This window comes from Neophocaena asiaeorientalis, unplaced genomic scaffold, assembly GCF_003031525.2.
Source record: "Neophocaena asiaeorientalis asiaeorientalis breed wild unplaced genomic scaffold, Neophocaena_asiaeorientalis_V1.1 scaffold31, whole genome shotgun sequence".
NCBI classification, from domain to species: domain Eukaryota; kingdom Metazoa; phylum Chordata; class Mammalia; order Artiodactyla; family Phocoenidae; genus Neophocaena; species Neophocaena asiaeorientalis.
This window is the reverse complement of record NW_020175320.1, coordinates 2,335,341-2,355,281: the sequence shown is the minus strand read 5'-3', so window position 1 is coordinate 2,355,281 and position 19,941 is coordinate 2,335,341. Positions and strand designations below refer to the sequence as shown.

Genomic DNA, 19,941 nt, shown 5'->3' with positions numbered 1-19,941 from the left:
TCACTCTGTATGACAGACTCTAGGTCCATCCACCTCACTACAAATAACTCAATTTCGTTTCAGTAAAGTGCCTTTTTAAAAAGACATTCAAAGCCTCTTCCTTTTTCTCCTCTCCTGTACCTCAAAATGGAAAGAGTATCTATTATCAAAAATACCACTAGCCTAGTATTTAGAAGTATCACATACCAAAACACCATAGCTCCACAATGTAACTTAAGGCCAGTTATTTCCAAATATAATCCATTTCTGTGTTCCTACTGCTGACCCCCCACTCTTTAGTTGACTAATTCTTTCTTTTTAATATAAATTTATTTATTTTTGGCTGCGTTGGGTCTTCGTTGCTGTGCGTGGGCTTTCTCTAGTTGCGGGGAGCGGGGGCTCCTCTTCACTGTGGTGCGCAGGCTTCTCATTGCAGTGGAACACAGGCTCTAGGTGCACGGGCTTCAGTAGTTGTGGCACACAGGCTTAGTAGTTGTGGCTTGCGGACTCTACAGAGCGTGGGCTCAGCAGTTGTGGCACACTGGTTTAGATACTCCGCAGCATGTGGGATCTTCCCGTACCAGGGCTTGAACCCGTGTCCCCTGCATTGGCAGGTGGATTCTTAACCACTGTGCCACTAGGGAAGCCCAGTTGACTAGTTCTTCACCTTGTATTATTTGTGACCACCACCACTACAGAATTATAAATTCTTAAGGAGGGGACCACATCTTAATTTTCTTGATCATTCCCTACTACCAAGCACAATGTTTTATTTGTAAAAGAACTCAGTAAATATTTAATATGAATATATAATATAAAAAATTATCTAGCTTAGATAATAAGAGTTTCAGAAATCAGAACATTAATATGACCAAATTTTCCACAACAAGACTGCTCTACGGCCAAAAATTTTTAAGAACAGATTAAAAGGGTAAATCTAAAATATTAAATAAACCAATTATTCAACTTAAAATCTTTTCTCTACATCATCCTCACAAGTCTACATGAAGTCATGCACTTCCTCAAAAGATTGAGCAGAATGTTATTCGTTTGTTCCTAAAAGGTGATTCTGCCTTCTTTAAATAATCATCAAGTAAATGATGACTAATCTATAGTACATGAATGGGTTTCTGGGGGCTGTGAGTAGGGCACCAAAAATTATTTTCCTTAATCTCCTTTTAATTACTACTGTAAAAAAAGGTCTGTGAAACCTAGTCATTTGTCCTCCACAGCTTCCTGCAGATTGGATTTTGCTGATTATATCCTCAAGGATTCTCCTAACATTTCTCTCAGTCTTCTGTATTTCCTGTAAATTGGTAGTTGGATCTAGAGAGGATTTAATTAATTAGTCAATTTTTTTTAAGAAGATGTTGGGGGTAGGAGTTTATTAATTAATTAATTAATTTTTGCTGTGTTGGGTCTTCATTTCTGTGCGAGGGCTTTTCTCTAGTTGTGGCAAGCGGGGGCCACTCTTAATCGCGGTGTGCAGGCCTCTCACTATCGCGGCCTCTCTTGCTGAGGAGCACAGGCTCCAGACGCACAGGCTCAGTAGTTGTGGCTCACGGGCCTAGCTGCTCTGCGGCATGTGGGATCCTCCCAGACCAGGGCTCGAACCTGTGTGCCCTGCATTAGCAGGCAGATTCTCAACCACTGCGCCACCAGGAAAGCCCCAATCAGTCAATTATTTTGACAAAACTATTACATGGTGGTGGAAGGGGCTGTTCTTCCATCAGTAAGCACATAATGTATAGTTGGGTTCCTTTTTGTGACGTTAGTAACCACTGATGCCCAATGCTTAGACCATTAATTCATTGTGGGTTGAAAAATGATACACTAATATTACTTCCTCATCTTGTGGTTGGACCATTAGCTTCCCCCTATCTACCACATAGTTCATTAACCTGTAATAGGAAAGACTAATGCTGTTCTTTTCCATTTATTTACTAGCATCTGGCTTTTTGAATTTGCATTTATTTGATTATAATGTTTACATATTTCTTAGTAACATGGATTTCCTCAATGGGAATTTCCGTTAACTTCCTTTATCTATTACATGTCTAAATGTTTGTCTTATTCATTTATTAGGTGTCTTACTGTTTTTCACACCAATATGTATGAGCACTTTGGACATTCAGGCTACTAACCTCAGGTTATATTCGTTACAAACATTTTTTCTAAATAATTATTTAATTTTGACTCACAAGTTTCTTTTTCCATTAAATCAAATGTATTTATCTCATTCTTTTTTTTTTTTAAAGAGGAAGTGGGTTTCTTTATAAAAAATATTTATTTATTTGGCTGCATTGGGTCTTAGTTGCAGCATGCAGGATCTTCGCTGCAGCATGTGGGATCTAGTTCCCTGACCAGGGATTGAACCCTGGCCCCCTGTGTTGGAAGCGTGGAGTCTTAGCCACTGGACCACCAGGGAAGTTGGCCCTCTTTCTTAATGGTGACTTTCACTGCCATAATGGTGAGAAAGCTTTTTCCCATCCTCAAATTATAGAATTATTTTCTTGTCTTAAGAACTCTTTTACATTTAACTTTAATCCATCTATAATTTATTTTAGTTTATACTGTTAGGTTAGGGTCTAAACTGACATTTTCCTCCCAATTTTCATGTGTTGAATAATTCTTTCCCCTTCTCCACATATTAGTGATGCCCTATTTTAAAGTTATGAAGAGACACTACACCTCTTCTACCTATAACACGCTACACTAAAAAACTTTGGCACTCTCCTCCATCCCGAAAGTATTCTCAAAGTCCTTCTCATAACTTGCACTTCGTATAGTCCTTCCTATAACTCCAAGAGCCACTGCCAATCAACTGGAGTTTGAACAAAACCTATATATTGGGTTGGCCAAAAAGTTCCTTCGGTTTCTAAGTAAAAATAAAACACATTTTTCATTTTCACCAAGAACTTTATTTAACAACATATTCACCATTTTGTTCCACTACCTTCTGCCATTTTTCAGGCAACTTCATAATTCCGTCTTCCCAAAACCTTTTATCTTTTTGATCAAAGAACTGTTCCAGGTGCCATTTACAGTCTTCCAGGGAATTGAAATATTTTCCATTAAAAGAATTTTGTAAAGACCGAAATAAATGGAAATCCGAAAGTGCAATGTCTGGTGAATATGGCGGATGAATCAGAACTTCCCAGCCAAGCTGTAACAGTTTTTGCCTGGTCATCAAAGAAACATGTGCATTATCCTGAAGGAAGATTATGCATTTTCTGTTGACTAATTCCGGACACTTTTCGTCAAGTGCTGCTTTCAGTTGGTCTAACTGGGAGCAGTACTTGCTGGAATTAATCATTTGGTTTTCCAGAAGGAGCTCATAATAGAGGACTCCCTTCCAATCCCACCATATACACAACATCCCTTCTTTGAAGACCGGCCTTTGGTGTGGTTGGTGGTGCTTTCATTTTGCTTGCCCCACGATCTCTTCTGTTCCACATTATTGTACAGTGTCCATTTTTCATCACCCATCACAATTTGTTTTAAAAATGGAATGTTTTCATCATGCTTAAGGACAGAATTGCATGCAGAAATACGGTCAAGGTTTTTTTTCACTTAACTTATGTGGAACCCAAACACCAAAGCGATTAACATAACCAAGTTGGTGCAAATGATTTTTGATGCTTGATTTGGATATTTTGAGTATGTTGGCTATCTCCTGCATGGTATAACGTTGACTGTTCTCAATTAATGTCTCAATTTTACCGCTATCAACTTCAACTGGTCTACTGGACCGTGGAGCATCGTCCAGCAAGAAATCTCCAGCACAAAACTTCACAAACCACTTTTGACACGTTCGATCAGTCCCAGCACCTTCTCCATATACTGCACAAATCTTTTCTTTGCGTTTCAGTTGCATTTTTACCCTTCTTGAAATAATAAAGCATAATATGCCAAAAAAGTTACTTTTTTTCTTCCATCTTCCGTATTAAAATGGCTACACAAAAATTCACCAATTTTGATGTCTTTTTTTAACGCACACTGATATGACAGCTGTCATAATACAATCTTACAAAATTGTTTCAAATGAAGTAAAAGACAACTAAGCGCTACTAGAGCCAGCTTACGGGAAACCGAACGAACTTTTTGGCCAATCCAACAACAATGGCAATACATGGATTCCCCTCCCACCCATGGATTTCCACTAAGCTACAATAATCTAAATGTCTAGGGACCTCCCTGGTGGTGCAGTGGCCAAGAATCCCCCTGCCAATGCAGGGGACACGGGCTGCTGGTCTGGGAAGATCCCACATGCCACAGAGCAACTAAGCCTGTGTGCCACAACTACTGAGCCTGCACTCTACAGTCCGCGAGCCACAACTACTGAGCCCACATGCCACAACTACTGAAACCAATGCACCTAGAGCCCATGCTCTGCAACAGGAGAAGCCACCGCAACGAGAAGCCTGCGCACCACAACAAAGAGTAGCCCCCACTCACCGCAACTAGAGAAAGCCCGCAGGCAGTAATGAAGACCCAGCGTAGCCAAATAATAAACTAAAAAACACACAAAAAAGTCTATATGTATATGAATAATCTGATTTAACTGTTACAGTTTTATAGTATATGTTGTCATATCTAGGAGGGCTAGTTCACCTCCTTATTCTCTACAAAATACACTGTCAGGAAAAACAGAAAATTTTGAAATAGGCTCCCCTGCCCATGCACCCTCCCCTCCCCACCCCCGCCATTTACTGAGTCTTGATTAGGGCACTCTTCAGAAACTTATCTACCTAAATGATGTTTTGAGCTATTTACAATGCTGTAAAGTGTACTTCTATTTAGGAGCAATACTGACAGAGATACAACTATGTATGTGCCTTTGATTTACAAGGAAAAGTAGTTTTTTGATGATCCCTGAATCCCTTTACACTCTTAGGACTTATTCAGGACCCCAAAGGGCTTAAAAGTACTAATACATAACACATCAGAATTGAAAATTAAGAAATTTAAAAAATACTCATAGACTTATCTGAAAGTGAACAAGAACAAAGGCACTGCATGTTAACACAGGTAACAGTACTAACATGAAAGTCATTCTAACCTCATGAAACCTATGACACAATACCACTGTCCTTGAGCAACTATCAGCTGGTTCCACAATACGGAAGAACATAACTGAAGACACAACATGGTAAGTGACTTTTATTTTCCTTGGTTTATACTTGATTCTGAAATAAGTTATACAATATGTTAAAATCTTAGCAAAGTTCACTCAATTTTGAAGGGTGTGCTCCCATGCCTTCACCTATGTTATTTTTTTACTTTTGTGTAATCTGCCAAGAGCAAAAATTCTGTGTTTTACTAGAATAATTTTCTATACTTGATGTTGATTTTGTTTTTCATTATTTAAGTGGAAAAAAAAGAACAAAGACTCCTCACTTATGAATAAGCTAAAGTTCTTTTCAATCATATTACCATTTACATTTATTTTGAAATGTTTTATTGTCACTTCAGTAAAACAGGTAACCAAGTATTATTTCTCAAGCATCAAAGGTTACATCTTTTAATAAAGTGTTCCAATCTCCCCTCACAACTTTTTTGATCTTTGTCTTCCTGTTATGGGCTGAATTGTGTCCACCCCCGCCCCCAAATTCATATGTTGAAGCTGTAATCCTCAGTACCTCGGAATATGACTGTATTTGGAGATCGGACCTTTAGAGAGGTTATTAAGGTAAAATGAGGCTGTTAGGGTGGGGCCCTAATCCAATATGCCTGCTGTCCGTATAACAACAGGAAGAGACACCAGCAACGTGTGCGCACACACACACAGAGAAAAGGTCACATGAGGACACAGCAAGAAGGTAGCCATTTGCAAGCCAAGGCTTCAGAAGAAAGCAAACCTGCTGACAGAGTGATCTTAGACTTCTAGCTTCCGGAACTGTGAGAAAATAAATTTCTGCTGTTTAAGCCACCCAGTCTGTGGTATTTTGTTATGGCAGCCCTAGCAAACTAACACACTTCGCCGAATCAGATCCTAAACTTAGGAAAATAAAACTTCCAAGATACCTTCTATGTGTTAGTGAAAATATCTTTGAGATTTCCCAGAGAGGCTATGGAGAATCACAATGATTTGTCCTTTCAACATATAAGTAGAGATGCTAGAAATAATTAAGTTTATTTGATGTGTTACTATTCTAAGAGTTGCATGGGAAGAGTTGTCAAATCAGAAGACACTTAACCTTCCCTAGGTTAAATTTATATGGTAAAATTAATATAAATATTTCACCTCTCTAAATTAATAAAGATATTTCAAAAATGTAATTACTATAAAGTTTCTAATTTATATGGTAATATAATATAAAAATTTCAAAAATTAATGTATTTCAAAAAGTGTTTTATGAGAAGTCCATGGAGATTCACCAATGTCCTTGCTTACCATATGTTTAAATATGAAGGGAAACATTATTCAAAACTCTTATGAAATAGTTGTCAAGTTTTCCTGTATTTATAAGAGTTCTGGCGGTACAGTGCTGTCTGTCCTAATTTCAGGTTTTGTTCCCCCAATTTCAGTTATTATTGAACCTTTATTTTATTCACATCTATCATCTTCTAGGTCAGTGATTTTCAAATGGCGTTTTATAAAAATATAGATGTCTAAACTTGATCCCTGACTTACTGAATCTCTTTACTTGATATTCTTGGTGTTATTCCTGGTACATTAGGTCTCAGGATTATCATATTATATCTCAAGATTTTTTTCAACTGTAAAAGGTTATACTCATTCATATTCATAAATCAGATGTAAGGAGTCACTGACTTCTTTGACAATAGGCTTAATCATCATCTTTAGAAACATTCTTGTTTAAAAACCTTTTTGGAATACAGGCATACCTCGCTTTATTGTGCTTCACAGATATTGTGGTTTTTACAAATTGCTGATTTGTGGTAATTGATGATTTGTGTTGTCAGGTGATTGTTAGCATTTTTTAGTAATAAAGTATTTTTAATTAAGATATAATATGTACATTTTTTAAAGAAATAATGCTACTGCACACTTAATAGACTACAGAATAGTGTAAACATAACTTTTACATGCACCAAGAAACCAAAAATTTTATCTGACTCACTTTATTGTGGTATTCTGGAACCAAACCACAGTATCTCCAAAACATGCCTCTAATGTGTTCTCCACGTCACAGAAACAACCAAATTTCCTTGTCAACTGTATTTATTATTATGAATCCTCGTCATATCTTTCCACTTGACAATTATCAATAATAAATAAGCCATAGTCATTTTAAGCCTCTTTCATCTATTGACTAGTTTTTGTTTTATTCTGATGCTTGTCTGAAGGCCTTCCTATAAGCTACAGGCCAGAGTTTGTACTTTAAACAAAGAAGGATAGTCTCAGAGCCCTGTGAAAAGGACTGTACCTGTTATTTGAAACCACTTATACATCAAAGAATAGATACTTGGGTACAGGCTTCTGAGGGGACGTGGCTTAGAGAACTTTCAAAAGACACCAGTGGACTACATTAGGATTTCTCATATATTTTTTTAAGCTGATAAGGAGTTTTATGAAACTGACAATCCAAGATCCATGTTTAACTTTGCTTTAATTTTCTGTTTTCTGGATCTCCCTTATAGGGAGTCATTTCTCCTTCTTCTAAAGTAATCTAATTCACATCAATTTTGTAAACTCTGCTTTGGTACGCTGAAACGAAATGTTAAAAAACATTTCTCTTCTCCCTTCAGCTTGCCAGTATCTCCCGGAAAGGAACTTATATCCTCTTTTAAGGCCCTGATTTTTGCAGCTGCCATTCAGGGCACACCTCTAGATCACCTGACTCTGGGGGCCAGCGGGGGATTATGCTCAAGGGTCCCACAGGACTAAAACCAATGGACAAAGAGTTCTTAACTGACTACCACCCCAGGGCACAGCAAGAGGCAACAGACTGAGGTGCCCAATCTTTCTGTAGAAGAGGATTATTAGTTTACCTAATACAGCTTTGGCCTAAGAGGCAGGCTTCTAATTAAACCCACATCAAAGGGCCTGTTGTAATCCTCTCAGAGATCTCAGAAGGAGGGCCTTATCTTTGCAACATCCCTCTGCTGCACTCCAGAACATCCATTTCTTCCATAGGGGACCTCGTATTCCCATCTGGTGTCCCCATTTTTGTGGTTGCCACCTAACTGATGCCCTTTGATTGCCTGGTTCTGGTGGACAGCTGGGCTTGTATCCTGGGTCCCACGGGACTGTAACAACTGGAGAGACAATTTTTGGTTGGCTACCACCCCCAGTGCACAGCACAAACAACAAACAGAAACATATCCCAGTTTTCTGCGAAAAAGGCCTATCTGCTTGTCCTGGAGCTTTGGCCTAAGGTTTCTACACCTCTAGCAACCTACTGAGGTGATCTTTGGGGACAAAAGCTGGTGGATGCCATCTTTGTGCTCTCCCTCTACCTTGCTTTAACTTGCCAGTATCTCCTGGAAAGGAGCTTGTACCCTTAGCTGGTGCCCTGATTTTCACAGCTGCCACCCAAGGGACACCTCTAGGTTGCCTAGTTCTGGCAGCAGTATGACTTTCTCTTGCAGTCCCACAGGACAGATATACATTTGCATACTTAAAAGCTACTGCCTGAGGGTCTGGCCTCAATCAGCTTGAATTTAGGTATTGCTGAAATTCTCCCCTTTGGGATACTGACAGGTCTTGGCACATTCTCAACTGAGAGCCACTTAAAATAATATAGACTGTTTGGACATTAACAAAGATTTGAGAGACAATCAAGAGTGAGGGCAGGGTTGAACTATATCACAACACTACAGTAATCAAAACAGTATGGTATCAGCATTAAAAACAGACATAGAATACAGAGCCAAGAAATAAACCAATGCATATATGATCAGTTTATTTAAGACAAAGAAGCTAAGAATACACAGTGGGAAAAGGACAGTCTTTTCAATGAATAGTGCTGGGAAAATTGGACAGCCACATGCAAAAGAATGAAATTGGACCACTATCTTACACCATACACAAAAACCAACTCAAGAGCTTCCCTGGTAGTACAGTGGTAAAGAATATGCCTGCCAATGCAGGGGACATGGGTTCAAGCCCTGGTCCAGGAAGATCCCACATGCTGCGGAGCAACTAAGCCCATGTGCCACAACTACTGAGCCTGCACTCTAGAGCCTGCAAGCCACAACTACTGAAGCCCGCGCACCTAGAGCCCGTGCTCCGCAACAAGAGAAGCCACTGCAATAAGAAGCCCGCTTGCCACAACGAAGAGTAGCCCCGCTTGCCACAACTAGAGAAAGCCTGCACACAGCAACGAAGACCTGATGCAGCCAAAAATGATAATAAAAATAAATAAATTTATTAAAAAAAACTAACTCAAAATGGACTAAAGACTTGAATATATGACCTAAATCATAAAACTCCTAGAAGAAAACACAGGCAGTAAGCTCCCTGACATCAGTCTTGAGGATGATTTTTTGGATTTAGCACCCAAAGTAAAAGTATCAAAAGCAAAAATAAACAAGTAGGACTACATCACACTAAAAAGCTTCTGCACAGCAAAGGAAACCATCAACATGGATTAAAGACCAAAATGTAAGACCTGAAACCATAAAACTCCTAGAGGAAAACAGGCAGATCACTCTTTGACATAAATCGTAGCAATAGTTTTTTGGATCTGTCTCCTAAGGCAAAGGAAACAAAAGCAAAAATAAACAAATGGGACCTAATTAGACTTAAAAGCTTTTGCACAGCAAAGGAAATCACTGACAAAACAAAAAGACAACCTACTGATTGGCAGAAAATATCTGCAAATGCTATGACTGATAAGGGGTTAATATCCAAAATATATAAACAGCTCATATAACTCAACATCAAAAAACAAACAGCCTGGTTTAAAAAAATAGGCAGAAGAGCTGAATAGACATTTTTCCAAAGAAGACATACAGATGGCCTACAGGCACGTGAAAAGATGCTCAACATCATTAATCATCAGGGAAATGCAAATCACAATGAGATATCAACTCACAGTTGTTAGACTGGTTATTAACAAAAAGACAAGAAATAACAAGTGTTGGTGAAGATGTGGAGAAAAGAGAACCCTCTTGCACTGTTAGTGGGAGTATAAATTGGTGCAGCCACTATGGAAAGAGTATGGGGGTTCTTCAAAAAATTAGAAACAGAACTACCATATGATCCAGCAATTCCACTTCTGGGTAAAACAAAAACACTAATTTGAAAAGATGTATGTACCACCATGTTCATTTTAGCATTATTTACAATAGCCAAGGTATGGAAGCAACTTAAGTTTCCACTGATGGATGAATGGATAAAGAAAACATGGTGTGTGTGTGTGTGTGTGTGTAAGTGTATACATACACACATGCATATATACACATACATACAAATATACATACAATGGAATATTATTTAGCCATAAAAAAGACAGAAATCTTGCCATTTGTGACAACACACATGATTCCTAGAGGGCATTATGCTAAGTGAAATAAGTCAGAAAGAGAAAGACAAATACTGTATGATCTCACTTACATGTGGAATCTAAAAAACAAACAACAACAACAAACTGAAACCAAGCTCATAGATACGGAGAACAGACTAGTGGTTGCCAGAGGTGCCTGGGGATGGGGGCCAGACAAAATGGATAAAGGAGGTCAAAAGGCACAAAATTCCAGTTATAAAATAAACTAAATCATGGGACTGAAATGTTCAGTATGGTGACTACAGTTAATAATACTGTACTGCAAATTAGAAAGTTGCTGAGAGTAAATCTTAGTTTCATAACAAGAAAAAAAATTTTTAACGATGATGACAGATGTTAACTAGACTTATTGTGGTGATCATTTGCAATATACAAATATCAAATTGTTATGCTATATACATGAAACAAATATAATGTTATGTCAATTAAAAACATTTTATCTGATTCTTACTGATCCCCAGAATTCAATAATAATTCAAATTTAATAGGTTTCTGTTCTTTTAACAGTAATGTTGCTATCTGCATGGGTTCAGTAAGAATATGTTCCCCTTCCCACTAGTTTGTACTTCTTTCATAACTGATTGAGCAAATCAATTATGTAACCAAGAACTTACCTGAAATGTCGTATTAAGAACGACGGCTACTGAATTAGATATGACAAGTCATCTTAAAGAATAAAGTTGGTTGTACTTATGGAGCCAATGCTTATGATGTCTCTGGCGCAGTAGAAGATTAAAACTTGTCAGGTCTGGGACCTTGTCATGTGATGAATTGTGCTCCCCCAAAATTCGTATGTTGAAGTCCTAATCCCTAGTACCCTGAGAAAGTGACCTTCTTCAGAAATAGGGTCACTGCAGATGTAATTACATAAGTTGAAGTCATATTTGAGTAGGGTGGACCACTAATACAAAATGACTGGTGTCCTTATAAAAGGGCGAAACATGGACACAGATAGGCACATAGAGACAATGCCATGGCAGGATGAAGGCAGAGATCTACTAGCCAAGAAATACCAAAGATTGCCAGCAAACCACCAAAAGCTAGGAGACATATGGAACAGATTCTCTCTTATAGCCCTCAGAAGGAAGCAACACTGCCAACACCTTGATCTTGGACTTCTAGCCTTCACAACTGAGTCAATAAATTTGTATTGTTCAAGAAACTGAGTTTGTGATATTTTATTATAGCAGCCCTAGCAAACTAATACAGTTGCCCTATACACTAATACTATACACATTCTAAAGAAAGGTTTGGGGCTTCCCTGGTGGCGCAGTGGTTCAGAGTCCACCTGCCGATGCAGGGGACACGGGTTCGTGCCCCGGTCCAGGAGGATCCCACATGCCACGGAGCGGCTGGGCCCGTGAGCCATGGTGGCTGAGCCTGCGCGTCCGTAAGGGAAAAGCCCAAAAAGGGGAAGGCCCCCAAACCACAAAAAAAAAAAAAAAAAAGAAAAGAAAGGTTTGCCCTTTGCCTAGCTCCAAGGAGAGAGTCTCAAAGTCTTGGGAATATCCTGTTAAGAGTGTCTTTTTATAGACCCCGAATAGCCAAAGCAGTCTTGAGGGAAAAAAACAGAGCTGGAGGAATCAGACTCCCTGACTTCTCCAGAGAAAACCATAATTCAAAAAGACACATGCACCCAAATGTTCATTGCAGCACTATTTACAATAGCCAGGTCATGGAAGCAACGTAAATGCCCATCGAGAGATGAATGGATAAAGAAGTTGTGGTACATATATACAATGGAATATTACTCAGCCATAAAAAGGAACGAAATTGAGTCATTAAGAAATTAAGTCATTGAGACCTGGATGGACCTAGAGACTGTCATACAGAGTGAAGTAAGTCAGAAAGAGAAAAATAAATATCGTATATTAACGCATGTATGTGGAACCTAGAAAAATGGTACAGATGAACCAGTTTGCAGGGCAGAAGTTGAGACACAGATGTAGAGAACAAACATATGGACACCAAGGGGGGAAAACTGCAGTGGGAAGTGGATGGTGGTGTGCTGAACTGGGCGATTGGGAATGACATGTATACACTGATGTGTATAAAATTGATGACTAGTAAGAACCTGCAGTATAAAAAAGCAAACAAACAAACAAAAAAAACAACTAATACTAAACTTTCTTTGGGTTATTTGTATGGAAATATGTTAATATAAATGTTTCAGACATTACATGAAATGTCTAAAAATCTTATATGTTCTGGTATAATGTTATAAGTCATAATTCTAGTTATTACTTTAAAATGTGTATCTCAGAAATAACTAAATTTCCTTGTCAATTGCATTATTGTGAACTTTCATCAAATCTTTAACCGTGGTCATTTTTAAGTCTTTTGTCATTTACAGACAGTTCTGGGTGTACTCTGATGCTTTTGCAAAAATGTTCCTATAAAAGGGCTTCATCTTCAAGGAATTCATGGAAAAGACTCTTGACAAGTACAGGTTTCTGGTAACTGACCATACTGCTGAACTGAATGAATAAGCATTTTCACAACTCTAACGGAAAACTGATGAATTCATAAAAGTGTTAACAAAAGATCAAGATGAAAAAAAAAATTAATTACATGGGACTGAGTGAACTGATGAGGATGATTATAATTTTTGTGACTTTCTGTTTGAATAAAAACAATAATTTTAAAAAATAAAATAAAATAAATCCCACAAGGGCTCAGAGGCAAAAAATATACAAATCAATTTTCACTACAAAGTAAAGGACCTGATACAGTGGAGGATTACTGGACTGAATGTCAATATTATGACATAGTATGAGTGTGTTTGGTAATTGCAATCATTGTTGCTTTTGTTGTGGTCATCCATTTACAATGCTTGGTGTCAGTTTATTTATCTCTTGTAAAAATAAAATACAGTGTGTGCGTGCGTGTGTGTGTGTGTGTGTGAAAAAAAAGAGTGTCTGTTTTTACCTGTGGCCTCGAGGCCATACCAGATAGTTTATGCTAACAATGTGATTGATTTATGGTGGGGGGCCACGGACTTAACTTCTAGAGGGGCTGAGTAAATTAAATTCACATTTAATTAGTTCCTATCCTACACAGCTTTAGTATAGTAAAAACTAATTATCAGCCATTATATATATTATATATATAAAATAGTGGTAAGATATACATAACAGAAAATTTACTGTTTTAACCATTTTAAAGTGTTAATTCATGGCATCAAGCAAATTCACAGTGTTGTGCAACTAACACCATTATTCACCTCCAGTACATTTTATCATCCCAAACAGAAAATCTGTACCCATTAAACAACTCCTCATTCTCCCCTCCCTCCAGACCCTGGAAACCAGTGTTCTCTCTGTCTCTATAAATTTGTTCTAGGTACCTCATACAAGAGGAGTCATACAATATTTATCCTTTTGTGTCAGGCTTCTTTCACTTAGCACGTTTTCAAGGTTCTTCCATGCTGTGGCATGTACCAAAATTTCATTCCTCTATATGGCTAATATTCAATTACATGTATATACCATACTTTTCTATCCATTCATCTGTTGATGGACATGAGTTGTTTATGCCTTTTGGCTACTGTGAATAAACAATTTTTTAATGAAACTAAATTGTAGCAAAAATGACTGCTTTTATAACTCCATTTCCTTTCCCACTTTAATGCAAATAATCTTAAGGTATGCAGTTTCAAAGGCAACAAAATGCATCTCTAAGTGACTAAACTGTATAACAGAAATACATGATTCCTTACAATATCCATGCTGCTTTAAATTACAACTCTCTTTGTTAGGTTATTAATGGTGCTTTGTGGAAGAAACTGATATGATGAAACACCAACATGCTCCTAAGGACATAAGAAAAAGAACAATACTACTAAAATAAATGCAGGTTCCAAACCTAAGGTGACTGGAAGAAAGCGAAGCCATATTCTAACACAAAATCAAACAAAAACAAGAAAAAAATAGTATCATATCCTGACGTTTGTTAAATAAAAGTATAACAGAGATATCCTTTTAGCTACAAAAAAAAAGTATCTTCAAAGGTAATTCATAATAAAAAGTGATGGACCTTTTCAAATGTCAACCTTCATAGTAGGTTCATCACAGATTAGTCTTGACTCAAGTCCCACAACTCAGAGAAAAATCCCAAAGACAATCAAACATAAATAAAATAAATGAAAAAACAATTCTGAGGTGTAGTTTAGGATGGTAAAGGAAATATTTTTAAAAGTACATTTTGGTTGCAGCATGTCAAAGAAGTGAATGAGAAAACAGCATCTGAACATTTCAAATTCTTTAAGTAGTAAGTTAGGATCATTGAAAAGATAACCAGATCTATTAAAAGAGTAACAGAAAACAAAAATATAGATTTGGCTAAAGCAGTAGGGATATAAAAGCAAATTTTAATATTTCGAACAGGTAATATATTCATATGTTCAAATTTCAGATAAATAGAAAATGCTATATAATTTTAAAGTCTCGTATATACCCCAAAGAATTGAAAGCAGAGTCTTGAAGAGATATTTATACACCCATGTTTATAGCAGCATTATTCACAGTAGTCAAAAGGTGGAAACAATCCAAACGTCCATCAGCAACTCACAGATAAACAAAATGTGGTCTATACACATGCTGTAACATGGATGAACCTTAAGGACATTATGCTAAGTTTATAAAACAAGCCAATCACACACAAAAAAATACTGTATGATTCCACTTATGAGATATTTAAAGCTAAGTCAAAGTCACAGAGACAGAATGCAGAATGGTTGCCAGCTAGTGGGAAGAGTGAATGGAGAATTGTTGTTTCATGAACACAGAGTTTCAGTTTTGCAAGACAAAAACGCTCTGGAGGTAGTTATACAACAATGTGAATGTACTTAACACTACTGACTGTGCACTTAAAAATAGTTAAGTTCATAAACTTTGTATTATGTGTATTTTACCATAATCAAAAATCAAAAAAAAAAAAACACTTCCCTCCCACTGGTATCTAGTCACCATTCAGTTCCCATATATATGCCCAACCTACTTTCATTATTTTATTTATCCTGGGTTTCCTTATGCATATATATAAACAAACTAAGCAACCATATACAGTATTCTGTATCTTGCTGTTTTCACTAAACAATGTATCTCGTGATTCTTTCATTTAAAACATAGAAAAGTTCATCTTTTAAGAGCAACATTTTAACAATAATTTTAGTGTGTGCAGCAAAGCTTTAATGTAAAAGAACTTACCAAAATCTGGTGGACATTGTCCATTATAAGGGAACCAGTTTCCTTTCACAGTGAAAGGACTTTTTCTGTTGCTTGTTGAACCAGTTCCTAGCTGTCCATTACCACCAAGTCCAAAAGAATAAATTCGTCCTGATGAAGGAACAAAAGCAGAAGTGTGCTGCCTAGAGTAAAATGATAGAAAACCTCAGACTTAATGTTACCTTTCAAACAATTTACATTCAGAAAAGCATAGCAAATATTACTGATATAATTTTTGTCTTCAAAAGTAAGTTAATAAAACCATTATAGTTTTAAAAGTTTCTGTACAAAATATTTAATAGCCTTACTCTATACTGAATGAATTCTGTACCACACAGGCAGGCTGTATAAAGCATATTCCAGAAAATTCCCACAGATGTCCAAATTTTAAAAGGCCCAGCTATATACTGGAATCCCTTACAATATATGATTTAGCACTAGAGGCAGCATCTAACTATGCTGTCCAAGAAAGCTCCCCAGCCTCCTTCCCTCTCTGTCAGGTTCTAGCTTAGAGCTCTGTGGTCTATGAAGGCCCACCATCTGGGCATCACTCAAAAGTTTTAAGATAAGAACTGGGCAGAAGATTGGTATATATAAAACTGCATGATAAAACAATGTTTCCTTTCTTCAAAGAAACAATGTTTCCTTTCTTCAAAAGAAATTTATCCTTATGTATATACACTCAGACTCCTCTAGAGATTGCAGAGTGGAAGCAAACCTAAGAAATTACGGAACTGAAGCTAAAGAAAACCCACTATCCAACTCCTTCTGATGCTTCACTACTGTATGTTTAGGAATGGGTTAAAGGTGATTATCCAGCTCAGACCTTGTGTTCCTCAATCTCAGGTTTTATGGTTTCAATCAAGTCTGACAAATTCTTAAGTGTTATTTCTGCAAATACTGTCTCTCTCCCATTTATTCAATTCTCTTCTTGATAATATTAGACAAACGTTTTATCTTCCCAACATACCCAACAAGTCTTTTAACTTCTCTTTAATATCCATACCCCTTGTGAGTAATTTCCTTGGATCTATCTTTCAAGTCATTATTTTTCTCTTTAGCAGTGTGTCCAACCTGCTGTTTCAACTATCCACTGAATTTAAACTTTTAATGACTATGTTTTATACCATTTCTAGTTCTTTTTTTCAAAACAGCCAGCCAGTTACTTCATTTAAAACCCTTAATATATTGTGAAATATAATACATATACACCAACCCAGGACTACTCTGACAAGCCCCAAACCTACTTTAGGGCAGTCCTGTGGTTACAAATTCTGAGGGGAGATCCAAACCAGAAAATAGGCCAAGGCCAGAAAAGTCTCCTTAAACTAGCAAGAGAATATTGCATTGTGAACTCTTCCCATGAGGCAGCTTTACTGGGAGGAGATGGTTTCACAGGCCTCACTACTGCCTCTACCAGTTCTTAGGTCTCATCTTCTTTTCCAAACTCCTTTGCCATCTGTGGTATACTGCTTATGAAAAGGACCCAAGGGGCTTCCCTGGTGGCACAGTGGTTGAGAGTCCGCCTGCCGATGCAGGGGACACGGGTTCGTGCCCTGGTCCGGGAAGATCCCACATACCGCAGAGCGGCTAGGCCCGTGAGCCATGGCCGCTGAGCCTGCACGTCTGGAGCCTGTGCTCCGCAATGGGAGAGGTCACAACAGTGAGAGGTCCGCGTACCCCAAAAAAAAAAAAGAAAAAAAAGAAAAAAAAAGGACCCGTTATTCTTTTCCCTGTACCCATTATCCTTACAATATGACTTCTGCAGGTGTTCCCACCAAGATGGTGAATCTACTTCTCCATGTCTTAAAACTGGTCTCTGACCTGTGGCTTGCTTTGAACAGAATGCAGCAGAAACGACAGCGCATCAGATCTGAGCCTATGCCTCACCAGTGGCTTTGCACTCCTTCCCTCTCTCTTTTGGAACTCTGCTCTACCATCATGAGAATAACCCAAGGTTAGCATTTGAAGGATGATATATAATCTGAAGCAGAGACAAGCTGACCCAGCTAAGGTCCCCACAGACTACCCAGTCCCTACCCAGATCATCGGCTGATTAACTGAGTTCAGCTAAGATGAGAATTGCCCAGGGACTTCTCTGGTGGCGCAGTGGTTAAGAAATCTGCCTGCCAATGCAGAGGACACGGGTTCGATCCCTGGTCCGGGAAGATCCACACACTGCAGAGCAACTAAGCCCACGAGCCACAACTACTGAGCCCATGAGCCACAACTACTGAGCCCACGTGCCACAACTACTGAAGCCTGCACTCCAAGAGCCTGTGCTCTACAACAAGAGAAGCCACCACAACGAGAAGCTCACGCACCGCAACAAAGAGCAGTCCCCACTTGCCACAATTCGAGAAAGCCCACGCTCAGCAACAAAGGCCCAACGCAGCCAAAAAAAAAAAAGAACTGCCCAGCTAAGCCCAGTCCAAATCACTGAACCACAGAGATATTAGCTAAATAGGTCACTGTATTAATAAACCACTAAGTTTTGGGGTGATTTGTTTAGCAAAATAAGCTAATTAATACATTACCTAGATTGGCAAATTTTTTCAGAGCAGCTCCAGAGTCGGTTCAAACTAAAAGGTATGGTTTTCAGATTTCCTTGTTTTTGCCCTGCGGAATTCCCTTTACTTGCTGGCAAACTAATCTATAGTATTTAAAAGGTGTTTTGGGTTTTTTGTTTGTTTGTTTTTTTGCAGTATGCGGGCCTCTCACTGTTGTGGCCTCTCCCGCTGCGGAGCACAGGCTCCGGACGCGCAGGCTCAGCGGCCATGGCCCACGGGCCCAGCCGCTCTGTGGTATGCAGGATCCTCCCAGACCGGGGCACGAACCCGCATCCCCTGCATTGGCAGGCGGACTCTCAACCACTGCGTCACCACGGAAGCCCTAAAAGGTGTTTTGATTCAAAAGGGTTTTCAAGTTATCTAGTCTGTCACATTACTGGAAAACTAAGTAGAATCTAACAACCATCTTATTTCAGAGCCAGATGAACCAAGGTTAATAAAAAAATTCTAAATCAAGAATACTCTTAACAAAATAAACATTAAATGGAATCCTAGCATATAAAACAGACAAACTGTTCTGGCTAAAGAAGGGTTTAACATTGCCCAGTCTGCCTCCTTCAGGAAGCAGCCACTGTGACATTTCAAAGGAACACATCAACAGTTTAAAAACAACTGCTCAATACTAGTTTGTTAAATTCCTCTTCAAACTGGTCTACTGAAGCGGTGGTTCTTAACCCTGGCTGCATTTTGGAGTTGCCTAGGAGTGAGCCTAGGCAACAACACATATTACTAAAAACTCTCCGAAGGATTACAGCATGAAGTCAAGAGTTGAGAGCCACTGAACAAACATAACTATCTCAAGTCCTATATTTGATATAATAGCTCAAAAACAATATGATGCTATACTACTGGAATTTGAATATTTTCCGTTTGGATTATCTCTTTGATGAGTTCACATTTCTGGTGTCCCTTGCCTGCTTCCTTCAGGAAGTTTCGGACAATTATTTAATAAGGAAATAATACATAGTTCTTCCAGTACCAACTATCTGGAAATCAAACTGGTCATGATACCAACCGACATTCCCTCTGTAGATAATTTTTTACATCTCAATTAATATATAACAAATTCCACCCCCAGTCCAATAATTAAATAAATAAAATTACTGGAAAGAACTAAGTTTACAGAGCTAAGAATAACTATTAAAATCACGCACATTTTTTCTGTTAAGAATTACAAAACTGGATAACATTAAACAATCTGTGATATCTCACAAGGGACTGATTAAATATTTCATTGGAAAAAAATTACCTAAAAATATTTATAATCTTTTAATGAATTACTCATGAAGTGGATAAACAAGGAAATTTGAACTCTCTACACTTTAGTGAATATATATTCATGTATAACTTCAACAGTCTAATAAACAAGATTAAGAGAGCAAGCATTTCTGCTCACTTATATGTTGAGCTTTTATTTACCTTTTATCCTGATTCATATATGAAAAAAGGAAAGGAAGGCTTTGTCAAATCATCCCCATAAATAATTTTTCAAATACATGGTCAAACACACAAAACTGGGCAAAGAAACAGGGTACCATGAACAAAACCTAGCAGAAAGAATAAACAATAGAAATAGATCCCTAAAGATTTCAGATATCAGAATTTTCAAACACAAGAATCTAGAATAATTATGTTTAATACTTGTTTAATGTCCAAGAAATAAAGGCCAAGGTTGAAAACTGACAGACA

The 19,941-nt window shown here is 37.9% G+C and overlaps 1 protein-coding gene across 9 annotated transcripts in view; it reads right to left on the bottom strand.

Annotated features, from left to right (window-relative positions):
• The window catches only part of HERC4 (HECT and RLD domain containing E3 ubiquitin protein ligase 4), a 133,135-nt gene that overhangs the window by 56,990 nt on the left and 56,204 nt on the right, over nt 1-19,941 (bottom strand). For all 9 annotated transcript variants that reach the window (XR_003005994.1, XR_003005995.1, XM_024765513.1 and 6 more), the window contains one exon: nt 15,665-15,825. Coding sequence is in view for 7 of the 9 variants with exons in the window: in XM_024765513.1 (XP_024621281.1) it covers nt 15,665-15,825 (161 nt within the window). In the remaining 2 variants the exon portion in view is untranslated. The remainder of the gene's footprint in view (nt 1-15,664; nt 15,826-19,941) is intronic.